The 16,819-nt window shown below is 50.2% G+C and overlaps 1 protein-coding gene across 1 annotated transcript; it reads right to left on the bottom strand.

The window, feature by feature from the left end:
* Window positions 1–1,978: 1,978 nt before the first annotated feature.
* LOC125118512 (holocytochrome c-type synthase) lies at window positions 1,979–13,779 on the bottom strand. The gene is made up of 7 exons (XM_047765094.1): window positions 13,625–13,779; window positions 12,919–13,062; window positions 10,528–10,679; window positions 7,702–7,850; window positions 6,626–6,745; window positions 4,022–4,108; window positions 1,979–3,424 (listed from the first exon to the last, which is right to left on the bottom strand). Exons 2-7 carry the CDS (start codon window positions 13,028–13,030, stop codon window positions 3,226–3,228), a joined length of 819 nt encoding a protein of 272 aa, XP_047621050.1. The 5' UTR covers window positions 13,031–13,062; window positions 13,625–13,779; the 3' UTR covers window positions 1,979–3,225.
* Between the last annotated feature and the right edge of the window lie 3,040 nt (window positions 13,780–16,819).

The following is a 16,819-nucleotide window of genomic DNA, read 5'->3' as shown; positions in this document are numbered from 1 at the left end:
GCTTTCAAGTCAAAAGTCGAGGACCTTACGGCCATTTCATTTAGACGTTCCTCCCTAAGACTACGCAGGTAGGGGCTGCACCTTTTGCATTTTTGTATTCCTGGAGTGACGCAGGGGGTACCTGAACATTTCATGAGTAGACGTGAGCTAGGACATTCCTAGGCATACTACATTTTAATCCCAAGTCCAAGTGTGAGCCCCCACCTGTTGCTAACCCTTAGCCTCATGTGCAGTAAATTTGTTGTGATTCTGAATAGTCTGTGACAAGAGACTTAGTTTAAAACCCTGGAGAATATCCAAAACGAATTTCAAGTTGTAAATGAAATCTAGCAGAGCAGAGAAGTATTGATCCCCATATGTGACCAAGTGTAATTGAGACACCAAGCAAGCGGGTCTCAAGTCCAGTAGCTACAGCCTTCTCCCAGAGTAGGAGAGAGGCACATAAACAGGATCTTGTCATCAGGTTCACGCGCCAGCCTACTGTAGAGGTGGTTTGTCTCTCATTTTTATTTAATTTTTTTTTTACTTTTAATTTTTTTTATCATAGTTGCCTTACCGTGTTGTGCCAATTTCTGCACTACAGCAAAGTGACCCAGTCGTTCATATATATACATTCCCTTTCTTGTATTATCTTCCATCCTGGTCTATCCCAGGAGATTGGATATAGTTGCCTGTGCTGTACAATAGGACCTTATTATCTATCCATTCTAAGTGGAATAATTTGCATGTACTAACCCCAAACTCCCAGTCCATCCTATTCCCTCTCCCCTTCCCCTGCACAACTCTAAGTCTGTTCTCCATACCTGTGAGTCTGTTTTGTATAGGTTCATCTGTGCCATATTTTATTTTATTTTTTTTGTCTTTTTGCCTTTTCTGGGGCTTCTCCCGCGGCATATGGAGGCTCCCAGGCTAGGGGTCTAATCAGAGCTGTAGCCACCAGCCTACACCACAGCCACAGCAACACGGGACCCGAGCTGCGTCTGCAACCTACACCACAGCTCACGGCAACGCGGGATCCTTAACCCACTGAGCAAGGGCAGGGACCGAACCCACAACCTCATGGTTCCTAGTCAGATTCGTTAACCACTGAGCCACAACAGGAACTCCCTGTGCCATATTTTAGATCCCACCTATGTGACACATAGTATTTGTCTTTCTCTGTCTGACTTACTTCACTTAGTATGAGAATCTCTAGTTGCATCCATGTTGCTGCAAATGGCATTACTTTGTTCTTTTTTACGACTGAGTAGTATTCCATCGTGTGTATGCACCACATCTTCTTTATCCATTCCTCTAGATGGACATTTAGGTTGCTTCCATGTCTTGGCTATTGTGATTAGTGCTTCTGTGAACAAAGAGGTGTATGTATCTTTTCAAATTATAGTTTTATTCAGATATTTGCCCTGGAGTGGGATTGCAGATAATATAGTTAGAGGTGGTTTTTCTCAAGAAATACTAGAACACTGGAAAAGAGGTGAATTCCTGCCTGTGGGTCAATTTTCAGTTACAACACTTGGTTTCTCATAACAGTGCCTTAACTGGTACTTAACTCAGTGGCACTTAGGACTAGAAACCATGCCAAGAGTAATTATTTCCCTCAGTAGATTTCAAAATATGTGATTAACAGATGAGAAAATGGCTGCCTCCAGCAGGGAGACCATAGCCATTACTTGTATAGAGGTTATTTCTATCTGGGAGTTCCCATTGTGGCACAGCGGAAACGAATCCAACTAGGAACCAAGAGGTTGCAGGTTTGATCCCTGGCCTTGCTCAGTGGGTTAAGGATTTAGCATTGCTGTGGCTGTGGTATAGGTCGGCAGGTGCAAGTCTGAATCGACCCCTAGCCTGGGAAACTCCATGTGGTACGGTGCGGCCCTAAAAAGCAAAAAAAAACCCCAAACCAAACCAAACAAAAAAAAATCATTTCTGTCTGATGAGGTGATTAGGTATAAAGTTACTCTTAAAGGATTTTCAAAACTTGTTAACTATCAGCTTTATTTTATTTTAAAATACACAAATATTTTGAACCATAGAATTTAAGGTGATTGGGTTTTTAAAACTCCACACAACAGACAAAGAAATTCATGCCAAATCAATCGCTCCAGACTGCTAAGTCCATCTCCTAACATTATAATATTCAGGGTAAATGAAAAGAGCAATTATTAAAACTTCAATCAGAACAACCAACAGTCACCTGTAACATGCTGCTGTGATGGGCCAGTGGTACAAAGAATTTCAATGGCAAATGTAGAGCTCCCTTCAAAAACAAATCTGAATGGAGACGGCGAGCTGATACAGACATTCTACACCGGGGAAAAATACTCTCTTTGTGAATTGCGACAACCAACGGAATCAAATCGTGTTTTAGGGCGGGATGGGTCCCGAGCATGGTGACTTCGGCCAGACCTTCCAAGTCCAGATTAGACCGGGCTAGAGGGAAGGCTTCGGGCAGGGGCAGGAATGGGACTCGAGGCTGGGATAAGATGTCACATGCCAGGGACAGTGAGACCTGCTTGCGGGGAGCAGAGCTCGCTATCGGAACCACAGGAATCAGAACGAAAATACTTCAAGTCAGAACACAGACTCCCATGCACATGCATCATAGGGAGCCGCCCCTATTCTCTAAGAAGGCCCAGTCTGAGAAATTCACATCAGCACGAATCTGGAGAGCCAAGCTCCACCTCGGGTTGGGCCGAGGGCATCGGCAGCGTGCGGCTGCATTTTTCTTCAGGATCCCTGCTCTGCGGTAGGAACTTGAGCAGCGCTGGCCACTTTTTAAAAAGCCTAACAGAACACCTGCCACTGGCCCAGGTCAAAGCTCCTGAGCACATCCCAAGGGCTGTCAGGTCCACGTGTCTGTACTCCTGAGAAAAGAACAAGGGAAAAAGCACCTCTCTTCATATTTGAAGCCGAGTCCTTTCTCAGAGGTTGTTCAGACTTTTCTAGGCGAAATGCACAGGAAATACTACAGTTAAAGGAAAAACTAAGGTGTGCTTCTCCCCTCCCCAAGTGGAAAGAGGACTTAAAATGGTCAAGTGCAAGATGAAAATGGAACGCAGGAGAGCAAGTGCGGGGCAGCCTTTGCTAAGCGAGGTGGAGGTGTGACGAGCCACCTGCCGTTCCCGCGGCATCACGAGTGATGTTCAGTTTGGGGGAAAGAGTTTAAGGTATTGCTTAGGAAACAAAAAACTAGCTGCTGTTTTTGCATCTCTACCAAAGCAGTGGTTAGGAAGTCCAGCGCCACCAGGCCACCTTCATCCTGTCCCACACGGCCGAGAGCGAATCCAAAGCGGGCCGGACGTCCAGGATGGTGAACTGGTAGTCCTGGTTGACCGCGCCGCCGTCGTAGTAGTCGATGACGTATCTGACTTCCGTCCCACAGCGGTTGACGATCCAATCGTGCCTGTCGAAAGGCAGCTCGTACCTGGAATGCAAACAGGCCGGCGAGTGTGACAAAGCTCGCTGGGCGGGCGTTCAGCTCGGGTTGAAGCCGCAGGGAAGACGGCGAAGCAGCGCGCAGAGAGGCCCCGGCAAGGGGCGACGTCTCATGGGAGGTCAGACCAGTCCAGGAGCTGCCGGACTGCAGGGCCGGGGAACCTGAGCTCCGATCATAGGCCCAGAGGCCCAGAGGCCAGCGCGTCTGCTCTGAAGCGATCAACAACGGGAAAGACAGCCAGGCCACCGAGGCGGGCTGGGGTCCGGCCGAACCGCAGAGGGGGAGCCGGGAATCCCGCCTCCACAGGGAGCGCTGAGCGCGCAGGTCAGAGAGCGAGCACGGGGAAGGGCAGGGGACAACTCGGCCCCATCCCGAGAAGGAGGCGGGAAGCAAGCCGCGCCACCCTTTGAAAGCCACCCACTGGCAGCGGCGGCCGCATCCTTCGGGGAGCGCACGCGGCCTGCAGCTGAGAACCAAGGCCGTTTTTCAAGGTGGCACTGAAGTCCTTCGACTGTTTGGTTACAGTGCCAAGAGAGGGCAGACCCTGGCCAGGGGACTAGGGGACACTTCTGCACCGACACTCACCCCATCCAGGAACGAATTCTTGCCCTTGGTGAATACTCTTTCGCCTTCCCTCCAAACCGGAGCAGTGACGGGCCGCAAGGACACTCCCTAGAAATACCCCCATAAGAAGAGTCTATTAACACCTGTTTTTTCCTCTGGAAAACACGATGTTGCAGTTGCTCAATAATACACATTTTTTTTTTTTTCTGTATGCATTTTACAAAATAGCACATTTATAGAGAAAAGTAACTTCGAAAACTCAAAGAACTCCTATTTGTTGCAGAGCGTTCCATTGCTTCTGGATCAGTTCCACTTGCTCCTGAACCTTCCACATCTCTGCGCTGCTCTTTGCGGGAGCCAGGAAACAGGGCTTTCCCCCATGGTGTGGCTCGGGCGTACCCTCAGCAAACAAAGGCGCCAGGGACTGGGCATCCCGCTTCTCCCTGGCAGAGAGCAGCTGGGGTTTTTGCAGACGAAAACCCTATGCTCTTCTTTCATTTGAAACCAGTGAACAGCCTTCATGAAGAAAGAAAACTGCTGGGATGCCCAAAGAACTAAGGGCATCAGAGTTGAACCAACTCTTTTAAGTAACTGCGCACACGCTGCCAGTGGGGGGTGGGCGGGAAGGGGGTCCTGCCTAGAAAGCCCACTGGTCCTCTAGGCAGACCCTGGTCTTGGACATCTTGGGTGCCGGCCAGCCCGCACCCCAGCTCAGGACCGGGCTAGCACGAGGCACACAGCAGTGTCCCCCCGGGGAGAGCGGTAAATACGGGAGGTCACGTATCTGGGCAGCTGCTGTCCTTGCTAGGCCTGGACGGGTCTCTCTGATGAGCTGGGAGGGAGAAAAGCCCCCAAGCGTGACAGGCCCCCAGGTGAGGACTCAATGGGAACCATTTCTCTTCTCGCTTTAGGAACTGCTCGTGAGTGCCTCTTCCCAAGGGTCACAGCAAAGAAGTCAGCTCAGCCCGGGCAGTTCTCCTGCAGGCCGTGGTGTGTGTCTTTAAAAGGCTGACTGGAGGGAGTTCCCATCCTGGCTCAGAGGGATACGAACCTGATTGGTATCCACGAGGATGCAGGTTCGATCCCTGGCCTCGCTCAGTGGGTTAAGGATCTGGCATTGCCGTGAGCTGGGGTGTAGGCTGGCGGCTGCAGCTCCCATTCGACCCCTAGCCTGGGAACTTCCATATGCCTCAGGTGTAGGTGTGGCCCAAGAAAAAAAAAAAAGCCAAAAAAAAAATAAACAAAAGCTGACTTAATTTTACAGACGTCTGGAAAATGACTCTAAATTGAGACTGAAACTGAATTTTCCTTTCCTCTCTTCTCCTTGCTCACAGTCAGGCTGCATGTACTTAGCAGTGGCCTCCGTGACAGCGTGCTTTCAGCACGAGTGGCTACAGGTACTTGTGGTCCCCTTGTGAGCAGGGCAGGAGGACTCTTGGCAGTTTCGGGGACAGAGCAGAAACGTGGTTGTGGCGCTGAATCTGTCCCAGGCCCAGGGCCCAGCCAGTGCCACCCAGACAGTGACCTTCAGGTTCCAAATATGAAAAACAGCACACTTTAAAAATCATAAAGTGGATTTTAGCCAAGAAATGAATCAATCACATTCTGTCATGAATTGAAAACGTGAGCTGCCAACGCTGATAGGATCTGGCTCTAGAGAGATGTGCCTTGCCCCCGGCCTTCTCCAGGAGAAGCCCCCAAACTGGCATCATTTTGGAAATGCACAGCCTGGGCCCCGCCCCAGACGGACTGAGTTAGAAACCCTGAGGGTGGGGCCCAGCACTGGGAATTTTAACAAACCCTCTAGGTGATGGTGATGCAGCTCAAGCATGAGGCCCAGGGCTCTGCACACCGTGGTGGCCCATCAGCACACACTCACAACTGCATTTAGCCAGCCTCCCCCAGACGAAGGACCGCGTGCAAAGACAGCTCCTTGGTGCCAAGTCCTAATGGGGATCCAGTAAATGCTGCTAAGTGAACAAAACTTTTTCTGAGCTTTCTCGGGGCAGATAAGATTTTAGAATATGCCATCCCTCCCCGTGCATTGCTCTCGGGGGACCGTGGCTCCCTGGCCCCTCCCCTTGAATCTGGGCAGGCTTGTGACACTATGGGACTTCCCAGGCCAGGTCATCAAAGGAGATGCAGCTTCCGTGGAGGTTTCTGGAACTCTAGCTCCGGGAACCCTGCCACCATGGTGGGAAGAAGCCAAAGCAGCCACATTTAGAGGCCATGGGCAGGTGTCCTGGCCGCCAGCCGGCATCACCTACCAGGCCAGTAAAGGAGGCGTTCAAAGGACTCCAGCCCATGGCTGTCAGGCCATCCCCGACCACTGAATCTTGGTGGCTGAGACCCCACGCATCAGGGAGCAGAGACAAGTCATCCCTGCTCTGTCCCTTCTGCCCTTGGGACTCACTGAACTCATGAGCACAATGAAATGGCTGCCGTTTGACACGACTGAGTGGGGTCGTGTGTCACACGAGTCACTGGAACCGGCCTGCTGTTTTATTACAATAGCACACTGAATAAAACTGTGTCTGTATTTCTTTTCATAGAAAGCGTCTGTGAAATTAGAAAGGTGCTGGAAGGTGTTTTTTTTTTTTTTTTTAAGATCTCAAACACACTTACGTGGCGTGAAGGGCTTCCCACTTCAAGATCTCCTTCCAAGCCTGCTCGTTATTCTGGTTGTGAATTCGGATGATGTTGTACATGTCTTTCTGACTAATGTCCTCATCCTTCCACTTCCACCTAGGAGAGAACGGTTGGTATCACGTGCCAAACATTACTGAGCAGGCCATGCAGTCAGTTCACGGAGTCGCCAAAAATCAGGTTTCCACAAATATCAAGGATCCATTGCTTTTTTAGGGGACACTTTTTCAATTAGTATCACGGACTCCTTAACCTGTTCTGAGTATTTTAACTCGTAGTGTTACTTTTCTTTCTTTATTACTGGCTGTGATGGGTTAATTCTATATGTCATCTTGACGGGGGAGGGGGGGCGGCAGATGTTTGGCCAAACCTTATTCTGTATGAGATGAACATTTACGTGGGCAGAAAATGTCCACATCTCATCAGCCAAAGGCCTGAACAGAACAAAAAAGGCTGAGCCTCCTCCAAGCAAAAAAAAAAAAAAAAAATTCTTCCTGCCTGCCTTCCAACAGGGACAATGGGTTTTTTTCCAGCCTTTGGACTTGAATTGAAAGACCGGCTCTCCTGGGTCTGTGGCCTGCAGAGTAGATGGTGGGACTTCGCGGCCTCCATAACTGTGAGTCGGTTCCTTGTCATAAATGTCTTTATACATATAGAGAGATGTATAGATCCTGTTAGTTCTGTTTCTCTGGAGAATACTGACTAATATGGTCAGAAACATCAGTTATTATAACCTGCGTAACTGGGAGTTCCCGCTGTGGCTCAGTGGTAACAAACCCAACTAGTATCCATGTGGAGGTGGGTTCAATCCCTGGCCTTGCTCACTGGGTTAAGGATCCCGCATGGCTGTGGCCGTGGTGTAGGCTGGCAGCTACAGCTCCGACTGGACCCCTAGCCTGGGAACCTCCATGTGCTGAGGGTGTGGCCCTAAAAAAAAAAAAAAGAGAAACTTATAAAAACTTACTGTACATTTGGGGGATAAAAACCTCTGTGGCATGTAATTCGCAGATGAATCTACCCAGCACATCTGTATTCACAGTGGCCCGTTCACTCACCCTTTCCTTAACATCGCATTCCAGAACATCTGCTCGGAAGGATAAACCCACTTTTTATCTGAATCTGCCCTCGGGATAGACGACTCCTCTCGCACAGTAGATAGTGCAAACGGCTGATCAGGGGCTGGCGTCTGATTAGGTGGTGGCATCTAAATAGAACAAGCGGGTTTAGGCAAAAAAATGGTGGAGGCACAGAGGACGACCAAGCAATATAACTGACTCCTTCCTGGAAAGGAAAGGGTCACGCAGCCAGCCCAGGACTCAGTCCTCTTAGATGGGCCGGCTGTGTGGAAGAGTCAGGCCTAGAGCTGCTCTCCCTTGTCCTTGGAGTTCTCATGCGTGGTAAATACAGCACTTACAATTTTGGCCTGTTTCTCCTCAAGGATTAGAAAGTAAAAACTAAGAGTGGGACGGGCCGGCAGGGTTGCAGAGCTTTCTAGGCTGGACTCTTTGACAACGTCCGCTCTTCCGAGGACGAGTCTCATAGAATATGGGCACAACACTGTCCCCCTCCCCCACCCCCCCTTTTTTCAGAATTTTTCTTTTTGGCCGGGCCTGGGAGATTCGCGGGCCAGGGACTGAAGCAGCAGCACAGCGTGACAGCGCCAGATCCTTAAAGCACTGCGCCACAAGGGAAACTCCCATCCTCTTCTCCTGCATGGTCTTTACGTTTAGGACCCTGCTTCTGCTTTCAGCCTTTGGGCTGAATACGTAACGGATGACTATGGATGTCCCAACACTGGCACCGAAGCAGGGGCAGCAGATCACCATGGCAACACCTGGACTCACCACGACATTTGGGGCCAGACGACTTTCGGTTTTGGGGGCCCCGTGTGAGAGCACGGTAGGAAACTGAGCAACATGCCTGGCCTCTACCCAACTCTCGCTCTCCTCCAGATGGGACAACCCCACGAGGCAAAATCACCCGAGGCTGGGAACCAACCACTGACCTCGAACTCCTTCCTGGGTTGAAATTTGGGAGTTCCCATTGTGTGGCTCAGCGGTAATGAACCTGACTAGATCCGTGAGGATGCGGGTTCGATCCCTGGCCTCACTCAGTGGGTTAAGATTCTGGCATTGCTGTGCTGTGGTGTAGGTCAGCAGCTTCAGCTGATTTGACTCCTAGCCTGAGAACCTCCATATGCCGCGGGGGTGGCCCTAGCAAAGCAAAACCAAAAACAACAAGGCTCTTCTAGGAGATACACATTCCTGCCTTCCTGAAGCCTCCAGCACAACAGAGCCTCAGAGCCCCCGGCTGGATGACAGCTGTGCTTTAGAGCCGGGTGTGCTGGGCACGCCCAGCACAGCGTTAAGCACACAGGCCAGAGGCAAGTGCGGATTCCGTCCAGACTCCGCCACTTCCGAGTGGAGTGACGTGGGGCAAAATGCTCCCCACCTCTCAGCATTGTCGGCTCCAGAGCGGGGACACTGCCAGTGGCGGATGCATGGAGCTATGCGGATGGCAGGAGCCTGGGTGGTGCCAGGCGGGAGGGCTGCACATGGGACCAAACGAGAAGTTAGTTCAGTCTTGTTCACATCCTTGCTTCGTGGAACCACCCCGTGGGCTCGGAGCCTGGGTCTGTAGGATTGCAGAAGGCCTGTGTTCTGGCCTAAAGCATCATCTACCAGTCTGCTTTCTGACAAGATCTGGAGACATTTCTGGGTAGAGGCCAGGGATGCAGGGATGTGGCTCAACCCCTCCACTGCCCAGGACGGCTCCACAGGGACCATCTAGCCTCTGTGTCAACAGTGCCAGAGGGGAGAAACCCTCAGCTCCTCCTTCTTCCTCGACATGGCAGCCTCCTCGTAGCTCGGGAAGGTCACTACTGGTGGCAGAGATGAAACGTGTGTGTTCTCCCAGACCCATCGAATCTGCCGGCACCTTGATCTTGGACTTCCCAGCCTCGAGAACTCTGAGGAGTCATTATCTTTTGCTTAGAAGCCATGCAGCCTATGGTATTCTGTTATTTATACACATACACACATATTTGGCCCCCCCTTCTTTTCCAAAAATAATTTTTCCAGTTCCCTCAAATGCTGCTTGGTTTGCTGAATACTTTGGATAATCCTGTGGCCTTGTAAAGGACAGGTCTGAGTCTTGTCTTTCCATTAATTAAAATGTGATTCAAAACAGGAAGCATAATTCCCTCTGCTGTCCGACTACCGCACAACATAGTGAGGCCACTGCTGGCTGCCACGGGTTGCTGTGCTGCATTGCTGGCTGGCGCCCGGCTGTGCCTTAAGATATGCCCCGGTCTTGTGGTGTGCCTGCGAGGTTTCCCAAGACCAGAAACACCTTTCTGGGGAGTTCCCGATGTGGCACATTGGGTTAAGAACCCGACTAGTGTCCATGAGGACGGGTTCGTCCCTGGCCTTGCTCAGTGGGTTAAGGATCCAGTGTTGCTGTGGCTGTGGTGTAGGCTGGCAGGTGCAGCTCCAATTCGACCCCTAGCCTTATACCTTACGGCACATGAAAATTCCCTAAAAAGCAAAAACAAAAACAAAAAACCAAAAAAAACCCAAAGAAAAACCTGCCACTTTTCTGAACCCTAGCTGCATTCCTAATTGAATTTCCCCCTTGCCTAATAACTCAATCCCCAAAGGACACGTCCTCTGGCATGGTCTTTAGGATCCGCCTGCTCTGGCACTTCGGGATCGCCCTTCATTTGCCAAGGTGCTCTCTGAAACTACAACTAGTGATGTGCTCTAGATTTTTCACTGTAGATGGGAAGCCGGACAGAAGAATCAGCCCAGCTCTTGGTCCTGGGAGCCTGTCAAAGCCTCTCTGCATCACCACTTTAGCAAGGGGGGGGGTGTCCGGATTACCAGGTTGGAGGGATCCAGCTTGTCCCTGTTCTCAGCCAGCGTGCCGGTGATGGGACACTGCACGTACTCGTAGGCGCGATCCTGGTGTGCAGGCACCGAGTTCGTTGTGCTCCCACAGGCTGAGTCCGATGGCTCTGTGCTCATTGGACAGCCTGAAACAAATCCAGGTTAAAGACAGCATCCCCACAAAGGCAGGACATCTGGCTCTCTCAGTCTGGGCCCCGACGAGCTGAATGTCTCACCAGCGAGCACCAGCACAGGCACGGCCACGTTTCTACCCTTCACAGCTGCCAAGGGCTCCGCGAGCCGACATTCCAGCATCCTGAAGACCAGGAGGAGGTTCGACACATTTGCTTTCCCCTTGAAAGAGAAGGGGGTCCGCGTTCTCTCACGGTGCCCTTCCCCTGGTGAAAATAACCCCCGGAGTCTCAGCATTGACAAGGGCAGGTCCTGCCCACACCAGGGCTTTAGGAAGGGGTGGAAGGGAGCTGCTGGGAGCTGCTGCCGAGGAACCTTGCTGGGGCCTGGGCCACAGTGCCTGGGTCTCCCTGACCTTCTAGTCCTCAATTCCAGACAAGACCCAACTCCAACCAAGACACAGGAGGCCAGGCCTTCACTGCTGATGCCTTTTGTCAGATACTGGGGACGGGAGAGGAAAATGAGCAGTCAGAATGCCATTCTGCTTGTGCTTTTGCTCCAGGACAAAAACAAGGCACAGAAAATGACCACCTGGCTGAGGCCCTATTCCCTGTCAGTAGACAGCAAGGTCTTGAAGCAAAGGCACGCGTTAAAGAAAACATCCCCCAATCCATGGAGGATCCGGATGTCACTTAAGAGGAAAGGTCTGCCCCTGCGAGAACAGCATTGGAAAGACCAGTCAATGGCCAAGGATCCAGGGTGCTGATGGAAGCAAGCATGCCGACCTTCGGAGAAGGCGGTATAGACCCAGGAGAGGGGGCAGGCATCGGGAGGGCTACCGCCCAGGAAGACAGCCGCTTGTGCAAAGAAAGCCTTATCTTAGGTGGCAGCAGTTAACAGCAGGACTGCACTGAGTGCCGGATGCTCTATGTGAAAAAGATGAGTTTCCTCTTCTTCTCGCAGACCCTCATTCCTAGGACCCTGTACCGCCATCTACTTGAGGGATGGAGGGGAACTCACACCCCTGCCCCCCACCGCCATTCCAAGCGCCAGTCTCTTCTGGGTCACTGAGCCCAGCTGGGTGTTGGAAAGAAAGTCCTGTTTATGCTTTTCAGAGTATATAGCCAGGAACCCCTTCAGTCCCCTACCAGTACCCACATTCTTTCCTAATGCAAAGTCACCTGACAGCTCTGCCGGATACCCAGCAATGAAATCAAACCATAGACAGGGCTCTGTGCTTTCCCGGGATGCTCAGAGCAGGCTCCCACCTGCTTCCTCTCCACTCCTGTATGGAGAAACCCAGGGAGAGCACCCCACTGGGCCTTTTCCAAGGCCCCAGAGTTTTCTCTGGCTTGGCCGTCTACTACTAGCTGTGGGATGTGTAAGTTTCCTTAGCTATAACATAAGGGAAAGCCTACCATGCAGGATTAGGAGAACGAGGATGTGACCTCGGTTAGGTAAAGGATTTTTGTCTCTTTTAGACACTGCTGTTCATCCAGTGCAAAACCAGACACATAGAACCCAGCAGTGCTTGGCACAGAGCGAGCAAGGAGCACATCCCTGATGACTGACCGAGGGAATGAACGAACGCACCCCAAGAAAGTGGCTCACTCAGTATAAGCAGGCTACTCTGCTTCCTCCCCTCAAGTCTGGAAACAAGTCGCCCGTCAGGCGGACTGAGGCCGGACTTTTACAGAGACCATCAAAAGCGGAAAGTGGACCCGCGAAAGATGAAAGGCAGCATTTCCATTTCTAACCTTTGCACCTAAAGAGTGAGCAGCACGTCCATCATGCAGTGACTTATTTTTACATAAAGAGCACCCAGCGGATGAAGGAGTAAAGCTGTCCCAATAAAGAAAGACAGCTGGATCTAGACCAAGGTTTTTCGGCCTGGGCAATCTTGACATTCAGCGCCGAAGGATACTGTGTGGTAGGGGCTGCACTGTACAGTTATTAGCAGACCTCCTGGCTTCTACTCATTAGATGAACCCTCTCCAATCAGAAGCATGGTGTCGGGGGAAAGGGGAAGCCTGCCTCCTAGGGAGAGACGCCCGCAAACTCTGAAGGTGGGAGCCGATACATGGAGCAGTCCCTACCCTCGCATGCGCGATCTCAATCATTACAATAACATAAGGACCGGATCCAGGTCGCCTTGCCTTGCCCCTGGGCCTAGGAGCCTCACTAGCATGCTCCATTGCCTCTAAATTCTTTTGCGAGTTCTCTTTTGTCTTTATTTTTTAGACAAACGATTACCTTTCGTGTTCCCTTCATGCATTGGACATCCTGAAGGCGGGGAAGCTGTCTGATGATCTGAAGCATTTGGGGTCTGAACTGCAACGGCTGGGGTAGATGCAGACAAACCCATGGCTGGGATCGCAGTGCTGAATCCAAACAGTTCTAAAAATCACATGTCAAAGCAAAGCGACAGATTAATGCTGATGTCTGGGCTCCAACTACTCCCTTAGTATTCTTAATCTGGCCAATCCTTGTTTTTCCTCCTTGTCATCCTTACGGAAATACACTGGGCAGGGAATCCATTTCGAGGGACAGCTTTAACATATTTGCTCCCTTTGGGAAATACTACTGTGAAATCTAACCCACCTTTGGGGACACGTTTCTGAGGGGGTGCGGATTTTGGTGGTGAGGTGAGAAGGTCCCTGAAAAACCGCGTCACATCAAGGGAGTGTAGTCCGGGGGTTGGGGGGAAGGGGGTTCTAGGTGGTGATCCGATGGGAAAGAGGGAGCCCAGTTGAGTGCAGACTAGACCCCTCGGCCCAGGGGCTTAGCGAGAGGTAGGGGTCTGGGAAGGGTCTGGCGCAGAAGAGGAGAGAGAAAGGAAGGAAAGGACAGTTAGCGTGCCAGGCGCAGCCCAAGTCTTCCTCGCACGGTCCCCGCGCGTGCCACCGTCCAGTCCCCGGATCCCAGATCCCACCGGTCTCAGCCAGCCCGCCCTGCGCACCTGACTCCTGTCCCGGGCTGCTGGCCCCGATTCTAAAAGCCAACTCCGGTCGGGGCTGGCAGCTACCCGCCGCCGTAACCTTCCCGTCGTTGGGTCACCGCTGTTACCCGGGTCACCGCCGGCTCTCCGCGCCCCGCTACTTCCTCTTCCGAAGGCGGGACTTCCGGGCGCGTGGGCAGGTGGCGCGCGGACTAAAGAGGAGGAGCTTTCGTCAATCACGATGGTCAGGCCCCGCCCCTCCTTCCTCGGCCTATGAGTGCGAGCCCCCACCTTCCGGCCCCGCCCCTCCTGGCCAGACCGGGAGGAGAGAAGTTGAGGTTGGGCCTGAGAGTCGCCCGAGAGCAAGGCTTTCTGCTGTAGATGTTTTAAGCCACGGTGGCGTTGCTTTAGAAGAATTTTAAAATGTCTGTCTTTTAAATAGTCTCCAGTCAGCTTAAATTATAGTGATGACTCAAGAAACATCAGTAGGTGTGCGGAATTGTGGCCAACTCTGGAGATCCAAAAATGAACAAAATAAGTCCTGGCTCCCCAGGTCTACCTAACTGGGTGTGTGGATTTGAAGGTCTGTATTTTCGCTTCCCTCTAACGGAAATTTAGTATTTTTTTCCCCATCAAGAGTGCAGTAACAGATCCTGGTAGTGTTAGCTATGTGGGGACCGACAGCAATCACAGAGAAATTTCTGTCTCAAAGTACCGTTCCTCCCTCTTTGGAAATTAAAGTAGGTTTATCTTGTTATTTAAAGTGTTGATAAAAAGCATTTGTCATTCTGTATCACCATAGTGGGTCTGTGAAGTCTCTGCCCAGGAATTGCTCTCTGCCTAAGAGAATTGCTTCAGGCAAAAATCACATTCCCTCTCTGGGGACCAGCTGCAGCCTCTGAGGATGTTTTTTTTAAAACTTCATTATTTCCTTTATTTACTTATTTCTATTAAAGTATAGTTGGTTTACAGTCTTGTGCCAGTTTATGCTGTAGAGCATAGCGACCCAGTCATACATATATATACATTATCTTTCTCATACTGTCTTGCATCGTGTTCCATCCCAAGAGACTGGACATAGTTCCCTGTGCTGTACAGTAGGACCTCATTGATTACCCATTCTAAATGTGATAGTTTGCATCTACCAACCCCCAATTCCCTGTCCATCCCACTCACTCTCCCCTCCTCCTTGGCAACCACAAGTCTGTTCTCTATGTCTTTGAGACAGTTTCTGTTCTATAGATGGGTTACTTTGTGCCATATTTTAGATTCCACATATAAATGATATCATACGGTATTTGTCTTTCTGACTTCACTTAGTATGAGAATTTCTAGTTCCATTCATGTTGCCGCAGATGGCCTTATTTTGTCCTTTTTCATGGCTGACTAGTATTTCACTGTGTATATGTACCACATCTTAACCCTTTCTTTGTTGATGGACATCTTGGTTGTTTCCATGTCTTGGCTATTGTGAATAGTGCTGCAGTGAACATAGGGGTGCATGTATCTTTTTGAATGAAAGTTTTCTCTGGATATATGCCCAGGAGTTGGATTGCGAGATCATGTGGTAGTTGTATATTTAGTTTTCTGAGGAACCTCCATACTGTTTCCCATAGTGGTTTTATAAATTTATATTCCAACCAACAGTGAAGGAGGGTTCCCTTTTCTCCACACCCTCTCTAGCATTTGCCATTTGCAGACTTTTTGGTGTTGGCACTTCTGCCCAGTGTGAGCGGGTACCCCACTGTAGTTTTGATTTGCACTTCCATAATAATTAGTGATGTTGAGCATCTCTGATGTTGAGCCCCTAGCCTCAAGGGGCCAACTCAGAAGGACTATCCCAGCTTCAGAGCTGCTCATAGGATCAGCTGAGGTTTCCATTGTGACTGCAGCACAGTTCAATTACTCCCTTTGCCCAGTCTTTCCAGCACTCTCTCAAAGTTGTTCATGAGAGCATCTATAGGCACAAATTTGTAGAGTCTCAGCCATTTTAATAAATGTAATTATTTAGGTTTAGTAAGGCCAGATTAAGAAACAATTGCCGTTAAAAAGATAGTTTAGGGGAGTTCCTCTTGTGGCTCAGCAGGTTAAGGACCTGACTAGTATCCATGAGGCTGTGGGCTCAATCCCTGGCCTCGCTCAGTGGGTTAAGGATTCAGCGTTGCCGCAAGGTGTGTTGTAGGTTGCAGACATGGCTTGGATCCTGCATTACTGTGGCTGTGGCATAGGTCAGCAGCTGTAGCTCTGATTCGACCCCTAGCCTGGGAACCTCCTTATGCCATGGGTGCTGCCCTAAAAAAAAAAAAAAAAAAAAAAAAAAAAAAGATAGTTTAGGCGTTCCCTTGTGGCAGAGTGGGTGAAGTATCTGGTGTTGTCATTGTAGCGCCTTGGGTCACTGCTATGGCAAGGGTTTGATCCCTGGCCTGGGAACTTGCACATGCTGCAGGCGCAGCCAGTGTGAATATATATGGTTTATTCTATTCACAAGTCCCAAGACAGGGAGTACACATTACACCCTGGGGCACCGTGGGCAAGGCAGGGATAAGCAGGTTTAAGATTGGCTAATTTGAGTAATTTCAGTTGTCTAGTACCTGGCCCTGGAGTGATTAGGGCAAGTATATAGTGGTCCAGAGTATGAGATCCAATAAGGGAGGTGGTTGGAGTGTCGGGGTTTAGTTGCTCAAGTAAGAGAACTGACCAACCTCTAGCCAGAGCCTTAAAATGGGGTCAAGACAGCATTTAAAAAACTATATCATGTTGATGTATATTTCCTGGGGAACCTAGCCTTTAACAATCAAATCTTTTTGTTTAATATGTTGGTAACTATTACTTGAGTATACCAATAGACCCTTGAACAACATGGGCTTGAGTTGCACATGTCCACTTGTATGCGGATTTTGCTTTCAATAAATACTACAGTACTCCATGGTCTGGGGTTGGTGGAACCACGGATATAGAAGGCCAACTATGGGACTTGAGCATCTTTGGATTTTGGTGTCAGTGGTGGGTCCTGGAACCAAGCCTCCACGGATGCGTAGGGGCGACTGTAATTGATTTCTTTTGTAATTTCTTGTATTTCGTTTGTGCATGTAAAAATATCATTCCAAAAAGATACTCAGACTTCACCAGATTCCCAGAAGGCACATGGCACAAAAAGGGCAAACCTTTGGTATTGAAGAGTCAGGCATGCAAACAAATAACCATATTTATATCTCA

The sequence above is a fragment of the Phacochoerus africanus genome, chromosome X, assembly GCF_016906955.1.
Source record: "Phacochoerus africanus isolate WHEZ1 chromosome X, ROS_Pafr_v1, whole genome shotgun sequence".
Lineage (NCBI taxonomy): Eukaryota > Metazoa > Chordata > Mammalia > Artiodactyla > Suidae > Phacochoerus > Phacochoerus africanus.
Note: the sequence above shows the minus strand (reverse complement) of the source record. Positions and strands in the feature narration are given on the sequence as shown.

Bases quoted from the DNA above. Each gene is read 5' to 3' on its own strand.
- LOC125118512 (XM_047765094.1), bottom strand. From the start codon at position 13,030: ATGGGTTTGTCTGCATCTACCCCAGCCGTTGCAGTTCAGACCCCAAAT. The intron at 10,680-12,918 runs GTAATCGTTTGT...GATTTGTTTCAG, and splicing joins GCATGAAGGGAACACGAAAG to GCTGTCCAATGAGCACAGAG. The intron at 6,746-7,701 runs GTGAGTGAACGG...GTTCTCTCCTAG, and splicing joins AATGCGATGTTAAGGAAAGG to GTGGAAGTGGAAGGATGAGG.